The sequence below is a fragment of the Scleropages formosus genome, chromosome 3, assembly GCF_900964775.1.
Source record: "Scleropages formosus chromosome 3, fSclFor1.1, whole genome shotgun sequence".
In the NCBI taxonomy this organism is placed as follows: Eukaryota; Metazoa; Chordata; class Actinopteri; order Osteoglossiformes; family Osteoglossidae; genus Scleropages; species Scleropages formosus.
Window position 1 is genome coordinate 19,365,324 of NC_041808.1, and position 18,853 is coordinate 19,384,176.

At 40.8% G+C, this 18,853-nt stretch overlaps 1 protein-coding gene and 1 long non-coding RNA gene across 5 annotated transcripts; both read right to left on the bottom strand.

The window, feature by feature from the left end:
- Nucleotides 1-6,461: 6,461 nt before the first annotated feature.
- LOC108935071 (uncharacterized) lies at nucleotides 6,462-8,561 on the bottom strand. 2 transcript variants are annotated; one of them, XR_001966178.2, is made up of 3 exons: nucleotides 8,101-8,561; nucleotides 7,851-7,910; nucleotides 6,462-7,309 (listed from the first exon to the last, which is right to left on the bottom strand). It is a non-coding gene; the product is annotated as an uncharacterized LOC108935071 (long non-coding RNA). The 2 variants fall into 2 exon arrangements; XR_001966177.2 differs by having other exon boundaries at nucleotides 7,851-7,913.
- A 2,413-nt stretch (nucleotides 8,562-10,974) lies between these two features.
- Nucleotides 10,975-18,718, bottom strand: LOC108935213 (zinc finger protein ZIC 4-like). Of its 3 annotated transcripts, none has more exons than XM_029250318.1 (3): nucleotides 18,250-18,718; nucleotides 14,385-15,002; nucleotides 10,975-11,895 (listed from the first exon to the last, which is right to left on the bottom strand). In XM_029250318.1, the coding sequence occupies exons 1-3, from the start codon at nucleotides 18,395-18,397 to the stop codon at nucleotides 11,444-11,446; spliced, it is 1,218 nt and encodes a 405-aa protein (XP_029106151.1). In that variant the 5' UTR covers nucleotides 18,398-18,718; the 3' UTR covers nucleotides 10,975-11,443. The 3 variants fall into 3 exon arrangements, with proteins under 3 accessions (XP_029106151.1, XP_029106150.1, XP_018609150.2); XM_029250317.1 differs by lacking the exon at nucleotides 18,250-18,718 and adding an exon at nucleotides 15,111-16,320; XM_018753634.2 differs by lacking the exon at nucleotides 18,250-18,718 and having other exon boundaries at nucleotides 14,385-16,337.
- Nucleotides 18,719-18,853: the final 135 nt, after the last annotated feature.

An 18,853-nucleotide genomic window follows, 5' to 3' on the forward strand; every position in this document is an offset into this window, starting at 1 on the left:
TATGTCGATTAAACCACGAGACTAGAAGACCAGTTCAGTTCAGTCCACTTCCACGGAGTCTGGACTTTCGCTCTCAGGCATCTTAGACCTGTATCCCGACAACTATATTTATACACATTTACATGTATTCATTTAGCACACGCTTTTCTCCAAAGCGACGTATATATCTCAGAGAAAATACAGCTATATGGTTACATTCATGATTCACATTTTTTTATTTTCTTAAAAATAGCCCGTGGCTCACGTGTACTTCGCCGTCGAAAGAATTAAGACTTTTATTAACGAATAAAACTGGCACTCAGCCCAGACCCGTGCATTTCCCCTGATGGAATTCGACCTTAACTTTACTCAGATTGAATAATTTCCCTTATTTCGTATTTAATAAACTCGGGAGGATTTCGAGAAATGCTCACATTGAAAGACTCGGAATGAAACAGTTCTGTGCTCCGTTTGTTAGTTCTACAGAAAAAAAAAAAAAAAAAAAAGAAAAAAAAAAAGAAATTCAGCTCCGTTTTTTCCATCTGAACTGCAGAGTGGAGGAGTTATAACACCGGGAACTGACGGACAGGCTCCCTTTGGCTTTACTGACTCATTGCTCTGGTGTATTTTGGTCACTCTCATTAATAAATATCAGACACGATCAGGTAAACATAACACCCACAGAGCTGAAACTAAACTTCCACTCAGATTGCGTGGGCGGCCAAACACAGGTATAAAAATGTCTCGGTATCTATGACATAAGAATGGTGACTAAAAGAATAAACGAATAAGATCATGGTTCACATCAACTTCGGAGTGACCTGACCCTTAACCACGCGTCCCACTACTGTCAGACTAAAATTTTTACACTTATTATTTACCTGATTACGCGTAATTTGCATATATAATGCTGGAAAGTGGAGATGCGCGTATAGAGACGAGGGTTCGAGCCGTGTTACCCTTTTCCCTCATTCTAACAGTCCGATCAGTTCTTGCTTTCATTTTATGTTTTTTGTTTATTTACTTTTATTTGCTAATGCTGCATTTGTCAATTTTAAAATGATGTTTTGATGGATATATAAGATCAAAATTATTTTCACCTGTGATGATCAATATTTTCTTGCCACTGGGTTTCTAACACCAGACTGTTGTCTGTTGGTCATTTCAACGCACCGCTTCAAATAACAAACAACTTTAGAAACATTCGTTCCCATAACTTCTTTAGCGGTATTTCTGCACGAAATTGAATAGGTGCTCGAAACCTTGTATTATAACAGCCTGCAGAATATACTTTTAAATGCCTAAATATCCTTTGAAAGAAAGTTCAGTGTCTTTGTACACATCCAGAATGGTGATAATTCCTTATTCTTCTTTTGCCATCCCAGGACAATGAAGTCAGTGCAATGTCAAGGCAAAAGAGAAGAGGAGAGTACCTGAAGCAGGTGATTTTGTATCTGAAAGCAGTCAATGAAGACAGATAGAATGCAATAAAGGTTAATAACCCGTGAGAGGCTGACTGACATTAAACTTTTCCAAGACAAAAAGGGGAATGTCTTCATTAGCATGATCTTTAAGGATGGCCAAACATTTCATTAGCTGAAAATTTATGGTTGTTCGACAAATATTAGAAAGTACGTAAATATGAGAGTCGTAATGTCTTTTTCTGCGGGGGATGGAGAAATGACCCAAAGTGTGCGTTGCTGCTACACTGAGCTCACGAATTACATCTCCCATCAAAGTGTCTTTGACTTTGCACAATGCATCCTGCAACTGGCATGTGAAATAGTGCATACAAACCAATGGTTTAAAACGCTTTATAGGACCAGAATTTGCATTTTAAAACATTTTATGTCTTCGAATGATATATAGTGTAAAAACGTAGTATCTCCGGACCACTTGTATTAGTTCCATTCAATCTGAATATTCAAAGGAAATATGGAAGCGAGTCTCATGGTCCATGGTTACAGTTTCCTGTAGCTTTCTCTTATGCCTTCTATGATTTATTATTTGGTAAGCATATTTCCCCTGCTGTTTTTGCAGTTCTGGATTTTTTGAGTCAGTTTAGTGCAAAGTTAGAATATTTAATTCACTTTGGCTGACTGCTTATCCTGGTCAATTTTGCAGCCTGAGTCCTGATCCCATCCCAGAATCACTGGGCACAAGTAGGCCCTGAATTGGATGCCAGTCTATGGCAGGTTAGGCATACACTAATTCATCTAAATTCACCAGAACCACTTGTCTCCAGACTGTGAGAGGAAAGCAGAGCACCAAGAGAACCGCACTCAGACATGAGGAGAACACGAAAGCTGCACAAACCCTGAGCAGGATTCGAACCCACACCAGAACTGGGGTAGTGCTGCTATTTCACAGTGCCATTGTCCTGTCCTAAAGTGGGAATACTCATGTAGCCAAAGCGTTTTTGTAAAAGATGAACCACTGATTAAGTTATTGCAGGGGGTTTACAAGAAACTGGAAATATGATCCCATCTTCCTTGGGTTCTCATCAGTTAGACAGGAGTTGTCACTTGTCACCCTAACGACAATGTCAAAAATCACATAAATATTGTAATTTCAACTCTTACAAAACATATCATAGGTTGTTAGCTGCAATACAATGCTGCATCATAAAAAGATAATAATGAAGGCTACTGTTGCCGTTCGTTCTTGAATATATTACACTGTAAAGATGACAAGAAAAGCTCAATTTAGCAGATCATGGAATTGGCTCATATTAATTTCAGGTATAGAACCTAATGATTTATGCCAGTTATCAACCCCATACTGTAGTGTGTGTTCTGATCAAATGACCTACACCTCTGTTGTTTTTCAGCTAAGATTATATTACCTATGGAAGATTGAGATTTAACTAAGAGAAGGTTTGTAAGTGGAATTCCTTGTCTGCCTGAAGGTTACACATAAAGGAAATAAAATTAAACATCTTTTAATGAAGGACGCATTTGAATACTTCATTGTGTCATACACAATGATAGATAGATAGATAGATAGATAGATAGATAGATAGATAGATAGATAGATAGATAGATAGATAGATCATTTTCAGGAGATCACTGCCAATGTCTTTCACACCACAAAGCACATGTACACTATGCTGTTAGAGGTGCTGTGCAGCATCAGGAACTAATGTCTGCCACCAGATCATTGTTGTCTGATCACCAGAAGAAGGCTTTATTTAGCGGTGACCGTTTCCAGGGTGATTTACTTGTCAATGCATAGATGCAGCCAGAAAGTACCACTGAGGGACAAAAGCTTTAGTGTTTGAGACACTATCTCTGCCCCAAATTGTCTCACAAAGTGAGGATGCCACTGTACATACAATTGCTGTTTGGAGTGTAAAATAGTAGCCAGCAAAAAATGGGTTGTTTTAATATTTTATATATATTTGTAGTGTTTTTTTCTTTTTCCTATGACAAATGGTCATGTATGACATGCATTTAGTTATATGTTCAAAAAACCTAAGATGCATTAGAACATACATACTGTATACACACACGTCAGCTGGTAACGTACTGGTTACAACTGATACCTTTGGACTCAAAGGTCGCATGTTTGAGCCTCACCTGTATAGCTGCAGTACCCTTGAGGAAGGTGCTTACAGTAAAATGACTCCAGTAGAGTACTTGGGTAAATACCAGTAGCTTTGGAGAAAAGCGTCAGATAAATGAAGTTATGTAAATGTTAAATATATTGTAGGTTTTTTCAGACATCACTTATATAATCATCATTCACGATCGGTCTGGAGCCCGTTCTGAACACCCTGTACACTGCAGGGCAATCACACACACAGATTCGTGCGCGTTCATTCACATCCACACACTCCAAGCAACTTAGGGTCGCCAGTTCATGAGAAACACGTCTCTGAACTGCATGTAGGAGGAAACCCACGCGCACTTGAGAAGGGACATGCAAACTTCATACAAATGGAAGGGAGATCGAACCTACCTTCAGTCGCACTGCCCAGGCTTTACATAACATTTGGAGACAGGTTAACACATTTCTGACTAAAACTGCAAAGTTTCTTACACGAATAAGTTAAATCTCTATCCAATTTTAGTGAGATTTCCATAAGACCTAATGAAGCCGACTGCTCAGACACAAATTACATTCTCGGGATGTCTCCTTTTTTAACAATTTCCCAATTTAATTATAAAGAGGAGCGTGAGAAAAATGAACCAACAGATGACAAATAATCATGTGGACTGAAAACGCTCAGGGGCACGTTTAACAATTCATAATCATTTGTTCTCCATGATGTATGACTGTCTGATATAAATCACAGAAAGCTTTTGTATGTTCTTGTAAGCATCTTAACAGCGAACTTTGCAACCTCACTATACAGTGAAACTATATATTGCGTAAAATTAGCACGCGCTCCCTTTGTTGCGCCAACGTGCGTATTACTGGACGTGTGTTATTTGTTTATATAGTGAATACGAGGGGCGCTGTCCTAAGATTTCCTTCCTTAAAAAATGTACTTTTGCGCAGAACTGATTTAGCTGCAGGGCATGATTTCAGAAACCAGAGGCATATTTCATGCAATATCTGGTGATCGAACACCTAGCAGCTTCCACATACCCGAAATGTTGTCCATCTCCCCCTCTCTCTTATTGATGTATTAATCAATACAAGAGGTGTCAATGATTGTTACAAACCGTCTTAACAAATTAGTGCGGGGAAATCCAAGATCAAAGACAGGGGGTCGTGGGGGGGGGAGCAGCGCAAGAGCTCAGGACTCAGGGCCAACAAGCGTGTCCCCCATTGAAAAGGCGCTCCTATTGAAAGTGCAGGTGCGAAGCGCTGCGCCACATTTCGCCACATTATGTGAGGCTTGTTAGAGATTAGTGTTGAGCCCAAATAACGCAGGGGCCTGGTTTTCGTTCGAGCGAATTCGCTCATCCATGAAAGCAAAATGATAGCGGGTGAAAACGAGGAGTGCGGTATCCTTCTCCTCTCCTCTGCTGAAAAGTACCAGGTTTCTTCGAGGCACCCAAGTAATCCCAAGTAACCTTTTTTTTGTTGGAGAACAGTTTGCCACACATTCTATTAAATACGGTAAAAGGGAAAGAAAGACTGGTGCCTCCTAAATCGAACCGCTATTTCCATCAGTATAACTCTTTGCTAAGATAAATTGCCAAGGTCATCTACAGTATTTTAGGGACTATTGTACAGATTTGCGCTCAGTATTTTATGTCGGATTCAGGAAGTTACTTGACTTGAAGTTGAATACATTGAAAAGACAGGCGATTTGAGCGACTATTAGATGCTCTTTGGTGACACTGGGTGTTCTTTTGCGCGTCCTTCACGTTGGGAGCTTTTACGAGGCGGTAGGTGGTGTAACTGGAGCTGTAGTCTGAAGGTTATAGGTTCGAATCCCGCATCCGTCCGTACTACCCTTAATCGGGATACGTACCCTGCTGTATAAATGAGTAAATTATTGTATTAGTCCATTATCTGCCGCTGTAAGTCGTCTTGGACAAAGGCTTTCTCTACGAATCCCAAAGATACAGTGTGGTGTTCTGCGGAACAGAAGCAGCCAGTTGGCGGAGTTTGGGGAGCTGCTTCCTATGCCTCCTATCCCACTCCTACCCCCCCGTGTCTGAAATTCCTGCTCTTGACAGGACCCCGCTGCCAAACATCCCCCAGTGTCACATACTGGGGCAAACTCGGCATGCGCTGAGATGGTGATAAAAATGATAAAAACACAACAGACCGGTGTCCAACTTATTAAAAATAATCATATTGATTACAGAAGATTTGATGTTATTCTCAATCGAGCATACAGAACGCCTTAAATTTAAATGAGGAACAAACTCAATTATTTATATCACATATCAGACGGTACAAAATAATAAAAAAGAGTAATTTCATCAACAGTTCATTACATTGTAATTAGGTTTGTCTATAGGGCTTTAACTTGATCTATACGGCTTTAACCTGATAAATGTCAGAGAAAAAGTATGAAGCTGTTGGACTGCACTCTCTGAAAATATATATTAGTGTAATGATGTAAGGAAACAGAAATTACCAGGGCACAGCAGACGTTTTACTTCATCTGGCAGTTACATAACAGCGCTTGTGAGTCGATTTCACCGGTGGGTGGAAATGCAAGATATGCTGCAGGTTGAGCCACTGTTTCACTCACTGTATTTACAGTGTAAACTGCGCTCGGGGTGCATTCGCTTCTCCGACTCTACGGGCCTATACATTCAAAGTCGACATTTTTGCTTCTTTTACAGGCTCTCTCGGAGTTTAAATTCTACACATTCTCTTACCTTTATCAGAGCCATATTGCTTTGGTTTTTAACGTATTTCCAGGGCATTTTCTATTCACATTTCTTTTTTTTTTTTTTTTTTTTGCAGCTGTGCCTGCATTAATTTATAGAGAAAGAGAGAGAGAAGAACAGAGATACTGAGCAGAAGTCTTGATATTATTTTAACTTTTAATGTTTTCTGTACATGTCAAAGATTGATTATTATCAGAAAATGTGTTAAAAGTTTCTTACAAATGTTCAATAATGCAGACGAAAGCAACGCCTGGGCAAACACAAGTCGTCGCACAAAAAAAAAAAAAGTTACACTCATTGAACCTCCCCCTTCCCTCACGACTTTTCATATTTTTTTTGAAATAATCGCGACACGCTTTTCTTTACTATTTTCCACGCATGGTTCTGCACACGTCCGGTTACTTTTCATGTACCAAATGAACCAATACTGTGTTTTACAATTATAAGGTAAGAAAGGGAATGAATAGAGAACAGGAAAGCTTTTCTGTGGATCCGCTAATCCCCTATTTGGAGGACCTTGTTAAATACTGCAGAAGAGTGTCCGGAAGTAGGATTACCGCTCCCATTATTTTACCATATAATGATATTTCACACTTCCACTATGTCTCACTATTCTTTAGCCCCGCTAGAAAGCGTTCCAGTATGCTGCCAAAAATAAATCTGAAAAACGTATTTCAAGGAAAACAAAAGCAGAACAATACAATATAATAATGAACAATAAATTATGTAGATACACCTCGAAAGAGTATTTTCGATACGCTGAAAAATACTACATTAGATTAGAACACTAGTACGCTAAGCAGGATTTTATCAATAATAAATTTCTGTACGTAGCATATATATTAAACACATGAAGCATGTGACGATCTTTTGAGTTCTTCATTAGGACTTCTTGCCGAGAAAAAGCTCCTTGCTCCTTCCTGGGGAGGTGAGGCTCTCCCTCCACGCTTATTAAGAGGTGCACGTCTCGAGACGGGGGGACACGAGTGTCGGCGGCGCTTTTTCTGCGCGTCCAGATGCGGATACAGCTGCGAAAATCGAACGGCAGCCACGTAAAGGGAGGCTACAGAATTGCTGACATTTATTGTGCAAAATAAAAGTGACAATTTTAATGTGACAGATAAACAAATTGTCAGCTATCGATTTAAGAGAAATAAATCATTATTCCTGCACGTTATTTCATCGCGTTACATAAATGCATTCAGTACAGTTTATCTTACTTATAATTCTAGATGAATTTATACACAATATCCATATTGCCTTACATGTTGTATAATATGATTTTATATCTTCATAACTTCATAACTTCTATAGCCTCAGAAAAACACTCGGTCTCAAAACCAAATTCAATACAAATTAATTTGTTTATAAATATATATTATATACATTAAAGTCAGTTTTTCGGCGCTTCTTCCGTTAAAATATTATTGAAATGAATAAAGGTGCGGTAATCAATCTATTCCCCATAAAGCACAAAGTTCTCCTAAAATGAATTAAGGACATCAGTTAACGCGCAGGCGATTGCACCGTTGAACGTGTTTATGTAAATTATCAGAGATGAATTAATACCCCAAAAAGTCGTGTTGCGGGCGTCATAAGAATCTCTGGATGATGTTCCTTCCCGCCTCTCTGCTAGAAGGAGAAAGAGAGGGTGAGAATGGTGGTCAGAGGGCCGACACCATGCTGTCAAAAACACCGTGCCTTCCTTACACATATATGGAGTGAGCGCCTATTAAGTGTATTAATATGGTTCGTGTGGATATATATGTGGGCATCTACATATGCAGTACAGTCACTATTTTTTTCAATTTATACTCACAATGCACGGTATATATGAGTATGCATCGTCTTCATCAATCCAAAGAAAGAAGAAGCATCTGGACATACTTGTATGTACTTTTCCACGGCAACACGTTGGATATTTCCGCACTCAGGTGTATGTTAGAAAGGATAAAAAGCACATTTGTCACAATGTAGGATAGTTGTGCTAAACACACAATCCTGAATGTATCGTCGAAGTGGATATTAACTGTAGTGCCATGGCATCGAGGTGAAAACTTCAAATTAAAAAATGCCAAAAGACCTTCCGAGACCCTACTACGTTGCTTGTCTTTACAAAATTATATTCAGTTCAGCTATGGAAACCCGAAAATGGGTAAATGTTGACGCATAAGGTTGACTTAACTTTGAGCAGAAGTGTGCGTGAATTTTTGCGCATCGATGTCCGCGCGCCTATGATATGTTACTTGTTCCATGAAATATCATTTGCAATTTACTGCGAAGCCGGTCCCCCCCCCCCCCCCCCCCCCCCCCCCACCTCCACCCCCGATTGTTTTTTTCTTTCATTCACCGTGTAAGTTTCACAATGAAGCAGAAGACGCCTTGAGAGGCGAGAGGAGAACAAACGATGACAAAGAAGTCTTTCCGTGCCATCAACGTCGTTCAGACGACAGGCAAGAATTCCTCAGATAATAACTCCCACTTCAAAGCCTGCTCGCCTCCATTGAGCCCGAATCGTCTCTTTTTATTAACCCACAAGTGTTGGCACTAAAGAGAAATGAACGCCTTTGGTAATTTTTTGCCCTTGTTTATTCTGCTCCTATTCATTAGGGCACTTGGATAAAATAAACAACAAGACAATTACTAAAAGAACAGTTCAAAACCTGATCTGATCAGCACTAAGACAGCGTCCACGCAGAATGTCAACATGTGCAGTGCTCGGTCATTCCCAGTCAGATGTTGAAACAACACGCACCGTTACGTAATTTACATGCGTACACAAAGACTGAAGCAGTTATTTGGTTTAAATGACTGCATTCAAACGTGGTCTCTATTTTCACACCTTAATTACTCTTTTCGTCATAGATGCGTCTATACTGACACTCACGCGCTCCCATGTCATACACTCAGACTCACAAGCGACGCAGTCATGATCAAACGTTCACATTTTCTGTAATGCATGCCACTCCACGATATATTTGAAAGGCACAAACGCAGTTCCCCATGGCATAATGGCTCAGCATCAAACTTTTAATGGCTAATCTGGAACCCGTGGAAACATCACTAGTTTAATGCGACCCTTCTCTATTTAATTAAGAAAAAGCATTTCAGAGGCTTTACAAAATATCCAAAAGTCTAAATGTCTCCTGTGATCTCGACAAAAGGCACAGACAAAAGTTCCTGACGCTTCCATTCATTGCGCCCCCAGACATTGTATTATCCTGAAGCTCCACTGTATTTGCGTGACTTTTCCTTTGTTGCCGCTGTCGCTGTTTACTGGATATTAAGCGAGAGGCTCCGTCGTATATCTGGAAAAAGCTGTACCCCATGGGCCCTCCGTTTTCCTCTGCATCGCACAAGTTGCTTAGTGTCTAGACTCAGCCCCACATCATTCGAGTTTGACTTGCCCATTCCCATAGAAATACTAACTCACCATGAAGATTCACCGTCGTGAATAAAAGAACGGTTCTTTGTGGAAAAAAGAAAAAGATCTTTGAAGTCTGGCTGAGAATATTCAATCTTTTCATCTGTCGCCGCAGATTACCTTGAAAATAAATGGGGTCTTCTTATAAGAATAAAATATGGCATTTAAGACTAAAATTTGTTGCGATGGCAAACAACCTACATTTCCATGCTTGTAAAACGCAAAATAACTAAACATTACATCACATTCAGATATACGGCATGGGTGTGTGTCTCTGTATGTGTGTGTTTCTATATATAAATATACACATATACATACACATTTGAACACCTTAGTTCCCATTAGTTGCATTAGTTCGCCACACATATTATATATACATACACACAGACACACTACCTTCATTTTCACCGATCCCAAAGGTCTTTGAAAAGTAAAGACAGGTCTAATGCTGCTGCTCCGTCCTCAGACACTTTTCTCCGCAAGGGCTTTGGCTTTTTTTTTTTTACTGTGCAAGAAGGCATTAGAATGACAGCTGAAAGAAACATTAACACCGTACAAGTGAGAGCAGTATCCCATCTCGAAGTAAACCGTTAGTCTTGAGCAGTCTAGCCAAAAAGGGTCAAAGTGGGGTTATTTTCATTGTGCGAGTCTTACAAGAGGGAAGTGAATGGATTATTAATATCTCTTCACAGCTGTTAAGGCTTTCCGAAGTCATCGCTGAGTAACATGGATGTTTTACTGCTTACAGCTATATTATTTTTTAATTAACATCGAACTAAAAGAAATAAGTTGCTGCTGCTGCCGCTCCATTTCATGTCGGTGTTGTTGACCCTAAATCAATTTACTGGCTGTTGTCTTTTCACGAGACTAACACTGTAGAAAGAAGATTTATTGAAATTATCGACAAAAAAGTACAAGGCAATTTGGTACACGCTCAGAGACTCGCTGGAAATTGCGAATTAACACTTGCAGAGAACTCGACTTCTTAACAAATGTACAGCAACGAACAAAAAAATGCCACGTCGATTTTTTAACAACCACTGATTAAATGCAAATATAGAAATATAAATTACTGTAACAGTGTCTCAACCAAAAAATAAAAAAAAAGTAGTTGTATAGTTTTCTGTCGACTGACAGCGTACAGAAGGAAAATGTATAATGCAGTTCACATAGAAAATTTATTATGAAGTTCTACATGGAAACTGTTACGTTCATCGTCATCATTATTATTATTATTATTATTATTACTCCTGTATATACAAACAAGTTACAAACGATAAAAAATATTCTCCCGAAGACCAAAAAGGCAGTATTTAAAAAACGGTTAAAAACACCTACACACATGAAACATTACCAATATACAGACATGTCAATTCAATACTTTGGTTCGACGATACAAAAAATTTCACGTCAGGTATGAAAATAAATTATGATGGAAATACTGTACTGAAAGCAGGACATAATTTAACATTGAAGCCAGCAAGACGCTTACGAAGAAATCCATGAAATAACGTTACCGTCCCTCTTGCATTAGTTCGCCTATCTCAAATGAGTCATTCTGAACGTTTAAAAAATCGTGCTTTTGCACTACTTCTCGAGGCCAGTGCGCGAGACCACTGATCTCAGCATTTAATTCTGAGGAGTCTGCCGTTACTCCGCCGTCACGTCATCCGTCCCGTTCTTCTCGTGGGTCATGCAAAACTACGCTCCCGTTTGCGTTTCCCGGGGGCACGCGCGGTCAGAAGCGCTCTCCTCCTGGCTGGGCCGTTCTGTACGGCGGTCCGCGCTCGGGTTCCGGAGAGGACGAGTTGCTCGGGGGGCTCTGCGTCCCGCTCGCCCCTGAACTGTGGCACACGTACCACTCGCTTAAATTGGCACCTTGGGACGAGGAGAGCGGATCGGAGTGCGCGGACGAGCCCGGGTCCCGACCCGAGTCCCGACCCGAGTCCGAGGCGGGGGACACCAGGGAGGGCGTCGACGATTCGTAGCCCGAACTCGGCGGAGGAGACTTGCAGTGCACCTTCATGTGCTTCCTCAGCGAGCTCGGGTGCGTGTACGACTTGTCGCAGCCTCGCACTTTACAGTTGTACGGTTTGTCGCTCGTGTGCACGTGCGAGTGCTTCTTGCGGTCGCTGCTGTTCGCGAAGCGTCTGTCGCAGCCGTCGAACTCGCATTTAAAAGGCTTCTCACCTGGGGGAAACGAGGGAAGGGAAGGGAAGACGAGAGGAGACGAGACGAGACGAGACGAGACGTGAAGCGAAGGAGAAGAAAGAACATTTTGGGATCATGATAAAACACACCAGATTATATGCTTTCTCGCTTTCCAGGTACGGGCGGTTCTGCAGTTGAAAAAGAAAGAAAGAAAAGAAAAACTACATACACACAAGTCAACTGCGTCATTTTCCACAGAGATTCCAGGTAGTGAAATGTCTGGAGGGAAGTCAGTCTGTATGTAAGCAACAGGAGGTGTTCACTGGCCGCACCAGCTGCCCTTAGCGTGCAAAACTTCACTGCAACATGGCAAAAGCCGGATCGTTATACAGTAACATATTTAAACGCAATGGATTTAGATTTTTTTTTTCTTTTTTGCGTTAAAGCGATCCGTTACAACGGGGCAAGGCAGTATATTAATCGGTAAATTTAATTAATAAACGTAATCCATGTGCTTTGACATTTTACTTGTAAGTGTGGTCAGCATTGGTAACTGAAGGGTGCCATTCTCACGGACTTGCGGTGAATGACACGTGACCTCGTCTCGTGCCCCCATTGTGTGTTCGCGTGAGGTTCGCGCAGCCAGCTGAGCCAGTAAACTGCACATCCTCTCTGTTACAGCTACGCTTACAGTTGCAAAACTGGAAGAAAAAATTCTAGACAGTCGTACAAAAGAGTTCACTGCATGAGCAGAAAAGAATAAAATGTGATGAGAGTTGTTTTCCCGAGGAAACCCTTATCCACCTGAGCGCCCTCTGTATGGAAGAAACACCGGCGCCTTGACCCGATGTTGTGCTGAGACTGCCTATCAAAGTTATTAGTGTACTACAAGCAAGCTGTAAGTAGAGTACTCCTGGGAGGCCCTTATCCACAGAAACAGAGACTGTGCTGTGTTTGACCGAGACACTAGGTAGGGGCACATTCCCTTCTCCCAGGAGTAAATGTAAAAAAAAAAAAAAATATCCTGCTGGGAATAACTAAACGCATCCGTGGCCTGCCTCTCCATACCCTGTTTCATTTCCCGTTTTATAAACTAAATTCATCAATTACAAAAGCTATAGAAATACTTTAAAAACAATGATTCTATAAATAAACCTATTTATTATTATTATTATTACTATTATTATTATTATTATTAATCTGGGCCCTGTATAGAACATACTAATAGCTTGATAGAAATAAATAATATACTAGCATATTACTGAATGTGGAAAAACAAAAAAGTTGCACCGTAAAAAAATGCACAGATGAAAAATAAACCATTTCAGTTTTTATGCACGAAGGACTTGTTGCTATGCGAGTAATTTTCCGAAATTAATCTTCACTTAGATACAAAAGTGTAATTCAAACACATTAAATTTAATAACTGGTGTTTATAAGATATGGATTAATTATTGGTATGAAGTAAAATAAACGGAGAAATTAATAAACAAGCTCATGGAAATACATTATTGCATACATGTACACTAGTTTCTGTGTTTGCTGCTACAGGCCCAAGTCTTTATACAACGTCCATTGAAATAATATGAATAAGCACAGATAAATTCTAGGGACCTACATACGATAATATAATAAAAAAAAAATGACCATATTTATCTAAATGGATATTCATAAGAAATAACTGCATAACACGTTCTTATCGTGTTCAGAGTGTGTTTACAGTGTAATAAAATAGATAGAAATGTGGAATAAATTAAACATTTGCACGTATATTCGTTTAACTGATCAGTCTGTAATTAAATGCAAGTTCTTCCTAAGGCCTACAGTAATACTTATTAAAATAAATTACCACTAAGCACACATTGCCAGAAATGTAATCCTTGCTGTAGAAGACAATGTATAAAGAACTCTCCACGCAGGATTACTGGAATGAAGTAATTTATTTTCGAAAAAAACGAACAGTTTAAGTTAAGGAAACAAGACGAGTGAGTTGCGACGTGTTCAGTTATTTTTACTTGCATTTTTCACGAGGACTGTGGAAATGCTAGGCCGCATGTATTCTTTTGCATGTCTCACCACAAACAAGCGTCAGAATGAACTAAAACCTCCAGAAGAGTAAATCTATGTGTTCGCAGCTTTTAAACGTCACATACGAGGCCAGAAATACATCGACATATAACGCTGAAAAGTGTTTCGTACTGCATCTTGTTAGCTCTTGTCTGACTTTGTGTGTTAAGCAGACATAAACTCGTGATATACCTTAAATATATGAAGTTTTTTAAACGAATGCATGCAGTGTTACTATTTTATTTGAACACGTGTTTACATTTTTATTCCGAAAGCAGATTAAACAATATTTTATGATATTCATTTACTGAACGCGCTCATTTTTTTTGCTCTATCAGGGTGGTCTATTTAGGTGGTCATCGGCGGTATTACAAGTACAAGTTTCGTTTCTGGAATGACAACTAACTAAAGTCAACAAAGGGTAAAAGACATCGCGGCACCTGGCGAAAAGAGTCACTGACCTGTGTGCGTCCTTTTGTGGATCTTGAGGTTCTCGGATCTTGCGAACACTTTGCCGCAGCCGGGGAACGGACAGGGAAAGGGCTTCTCTCCCGTATGCACTCTGATGTGATTGACTAGCTTATACTTGGCTTTGAACGGTTTCCCTTCTCGAGGACACTCTTCCCAAAAGCAGATATGGTTTCCCTGCTCTGGTCCCCCGACATGCTCCACGGTCACATGTGTGACCAGCTCGTGCATCGTGCCGTAAGTTTTCGAGCAAAGTTTCTTCGCGGCGTCCTCCGGGTCCAGCCACTTGCAGATGAGCTCCTGCTTGATCGGCTGCCTCATGTAACGGAAGAAAGCACCGGGTCCGTGGTGAGAACTCAGATTCATGTTCAGATTGATGCCGCCGTAGCCGTGCAAAGCCGAGGCGCCAAAGGACTCAGCCCTCGAACCTGCCACTTGACTGATGTGATCAGACCTAACGTACATTTCTCCAGGTATTCCTAACCTTATTTGTCCATTGAGCGCCTGGCCACCTGGCGCTCCGTTAGACGGCTGATCGTGGTGGTGAAGTCGAGGAAAGAGGGGATGGTTTCCAGCTTCGGGGTGATGCCCATAGTGTCCAGGATAGCTACCTGTTGTTGAGACAAACATTCCGTGATGAGAGGATGCACCAGAAGACTGGTCGATGAGCCCCGGCATGGCTGGAGCTGTCAAATCTCTTCGAATGAGGAAATCCCTACCTGCAGAGAGTGCATGGGCCGTGTGAGACATGGAGAATGGAACTGCAGCCGCCTGCACTGGGCCAAAAGCACCCGTTTGACTGGAGACAACTTCACTGTGGCCTGCCATAAGATGATTGTGGTGGTGATGGTGGGGATAATGATGGGCTGGGCTGATTTTGAGGGCCGCAGAGTGCCCCATGTGTTCTGGCCCGAATGGACTCGGCCCCAGGCGGGGTTCTGCAGTAATCTCCCCGGGGAGCGTGTGAGCCATTGAGTGGGGATGGCTGCTGAACCCCGGGAAGCCTGTCACGCTCTGAGGGGTACGGTGGTGATGATGGTGATGGTGGTGAGCCCCTGCCAAGTCAACTAATCTCAGCGCCGTGTTCCGTTTGGAAAACGTAGGGTCCATAACCGGGCTTCCCAAAGCATCCAGGCTCATTATTCCTAATTTCAGAGTAACTTGACAGCAGGCAAAATAATAATGATGATGACAAATCTATTCTAATCGCAACAGAAATATGTTTAAAAAAAAAAAAAGAAGAAAAAAACTAAAGTTTTTATTCTATCTCGATGCCTACGTGGAATCCCATTCGGTTGAGAGGCAGCAGCGGGACGCTTTGAAACACTGAATAGAGATTCATGGTGGGCGCCGCAGCCCGTGGAGCCGAACAATCAAGGAGCGCTGTCATTGGTCGGCGCCCGATGATTGACGTCACTTGTGACAGTTTCAAATGTGAAGAAAAATGTTTTAGTAACAGTCAGAGTCCAGAGCGCCTGCGCTGAGCCTCGGGCGCCTCGAAAGGAGCTTGTTTTTGTTGTCACGCAAAGGGCCATTGTACCTTTAACTCCAGTTCTCCGAACCTTCGTGTTGTAAGGTTATTGTGCAACTGTTTAAGGGCGGATTACGCTAGAAATTGTATTAAAAAAAAAAAAGGTGCAGTAGTTTCAAGTTCCTGTTTATTCAAACATATTAAAGATAGAAAACGTTTAGTGACACGTAAATGTTATTTTGGACTGAGTAAGATTCCATCAGCTGCAGTACCTCACCGCAAGTTACTATACATTTCGGTGGAAATAATAAAATGTAGTCATTTAGTATGGTATGAGCGTGCAGTCAAACGTCACTATCGCTCTGAGACTCGTTTTCACGTGTCTGGGCAACTCGATTATTCCGAACAAAAGTAGGGAGAAGAACCTGTTGTGATCATCGGAGGTCTGTTGGATTTGGATCCAATCTCCTGCGCTGAGCAGATCAAATTGTGTGTGTGTGTGTGTGTGTGTGTGTGTGTGTGTGTGTGTAAACCCGTGTACACGGAGTCGCAAAACTGAAAATGTTTTGTTAAACACGAGTAGCTCTGTTTATGTTTGTCGTAAAAGCAGTTTAATTTAAAGGTGGTGTTGTTTTTGTAAAACACTATATTTTAGCTATACTTTCATATAGTTTGCCTCACTAAAGCTTTGCAGTTAAAATCCTTTGTGGTTTATAACTGATTTTTGTCGACAGGCAGCCTATTGTCTTGATTTTAGTAAATGATAAAAGCTAACAGATAATAGCTAATAGAATTTACATTATAACTACTAAGCCACCAACAAACTCCCAGATACAGCCAGAAATCAATATTGGGAGCGCACTGAAAAAGAGTAGGGTGATAAAAAATATATTTATTAGGTAACGGATTGTGAATCGAAGAACAATTCTTTTATACAAAGGTTACAGAGAGATTAAGATTTAAAAAGTCAGTTATCGCAGTGACGGAAATTGTAACCATTGTAGAAAGTAAACAAACAAACATAAATGTTACATGTTAGATTCGTTTCATCTTTGAAATTTTGTCAAGGGACTGAGTTCAGTCTTTTCGGTGTGAATTTGCTGTCTATTTGTGTGTGAAGGGAGCGCAAAACAAAAGAGCCCACGATGACCAAAACTGTTCGGTTACAGGCTGGTTATACTGTATGTTCAGTAGCAGGCCTGCTTATATACCAAGCTATGATCACAGAAATGACAAAAATAGCAATCAGATTTTTAAATGAGCATATAAATATTACGTTGTCATTGCCATTTCACTAAGTTTCATGTATTTAACATACTTATAATTATTACATAATTTGTTTGCATATAAGTGCATTAACATTCGCTAGATAATTATTCTTCGCTTTAGGGTTAGGGTGAGACAGGGTACATGGAGAAGGCATAAAATATGCGACAATACCAAGAACACATAAAAGAAAGTTGACCAGTAAGAAGAATCTCTACGTTTTCATACTCCGTCACTCACACACACACATGCACACAGTCCCTGTGTAGTATTGATGTGCATTAATCACACTTCTCTGGAGAATTTTCAAAGGAATTGACCTGTCAAATGTCCTTAGTGACAACTCTGTCACAAACGTCATAACCGAATAAACAAGAGCTGAAATATGACAGATCACTAGAAATGTTTTTAAACAGCAGTTGCACGAGCGGCTACAGCTGTTTGGGCATCTCAGGGTCAGAGTATGAAACCGAGTCTCACGACATTTAGTTTAAAACTACAGCGCCCCCATTCAGCACTCTTTACATACGTCTCAAGATATACATTCCTGCAACTTTCATTCTGATAATATGTTACACTCGGTCTCATAACATTTGTGTTTTATTAGCCTCCTGCCACCACTTTTAAAAACAAGATCTTAGTAGAATGTTTCTAATAAGCATGTATCGCCAAATATGTCACAAATTAGTAATTAGTCAAAATAAATATGTGGTTGAAGAAGCTTCGATGCGTCTTTTAAAGGTCTGAAAAAGATTTTAAATGTAGAACTGTTACATTACAACAACCTTAATGCTTACACAGGGTAATACTTTAAGAAATCTCGCTCTCATTGTCAGCACCAAATAAATTCACTAATAGATGACAAGAAACCGTGTGCACAACTCTATTCAAGTCTTTTTTCATTAGTGCATTCATATCTTGGTCATATTTGCAGCTATTTCTTACGCGCCCCATAGTAAAATATCCATAAAATAAATCTGCTAGTGGACACATCTGTCCAGCAAACCAATCTTTATTCCTCGTAGCTTTTTACCTCTGACTAATTCCTGTGGAATAAATACTCAGACACCGTCTTCAAGGTAACGGTTCCACCGTTCACTCTCGCGAGCGTGCTGCCTTACCGCGTCTCCACCTGTTGACAATTTCTCCAAGGCTTCTTTTATCCAGGTGCTTTAAGCCAACGGCAGAACTATGCAGCGTAGAAGAGAGAGCGACCATGCCTTCCTTCGCCTTTTCAGTCTCTCTAGAACCATTTTGAGAACGTGTCATGAAGCTGGAACGTGCAGTCGGGGAGATGTTTTAATGGCTTGTATGTCAGGTCAGCGCGTGCGGCTTTGAACTCGGCGGCTCTGCGTTTCCCGCAGCGCGAGCGCCGCATTCCACTGGCGAACTTAAACAAGCCGCAACTTCTGCGGCAGCAACAGGGCTCCAAAAGCCTCGCGCATTTACGCCGGTTCACAAACTCCAACCCTTTCCATATTCCTTATGATCTACGGCACAGTCTACTGGGTAACCTATAATTTTTGGGAAGAGGGAAAAAAAGAAACACGCTCAAGATGTATTTTTGTGGACTGATTGCGCAGTTTTGACACCGACTGTTGGTGCCTTTAAATGCTGTAGTACAGTGTAAAAAAAAAAAAAAAAAAACAGGGAATGTGCGCAACACGATACAGAGCCTGTGGGGGTATAATATAAATCCGCAAATGTGAATTGTCCATTCATATT

Bases quoted from the DNA above. Each gene is read 5' to 3' on its own strand.
- LOC108935213 (XM_018753634.2), bottom strand. From the start codon at position 15,531: ATGAGCCTGGATGCTTTGGGAAGCCCGGTTATGGACCCTACGTTTTCC. The intron at 11,896-14,384 runs GTCAGTGACTCT...CGTTTCCCCCAG, and splicing joins CCACAAAAGGACGCACACAG to GTGAGAAGCCTTTTAAATGC.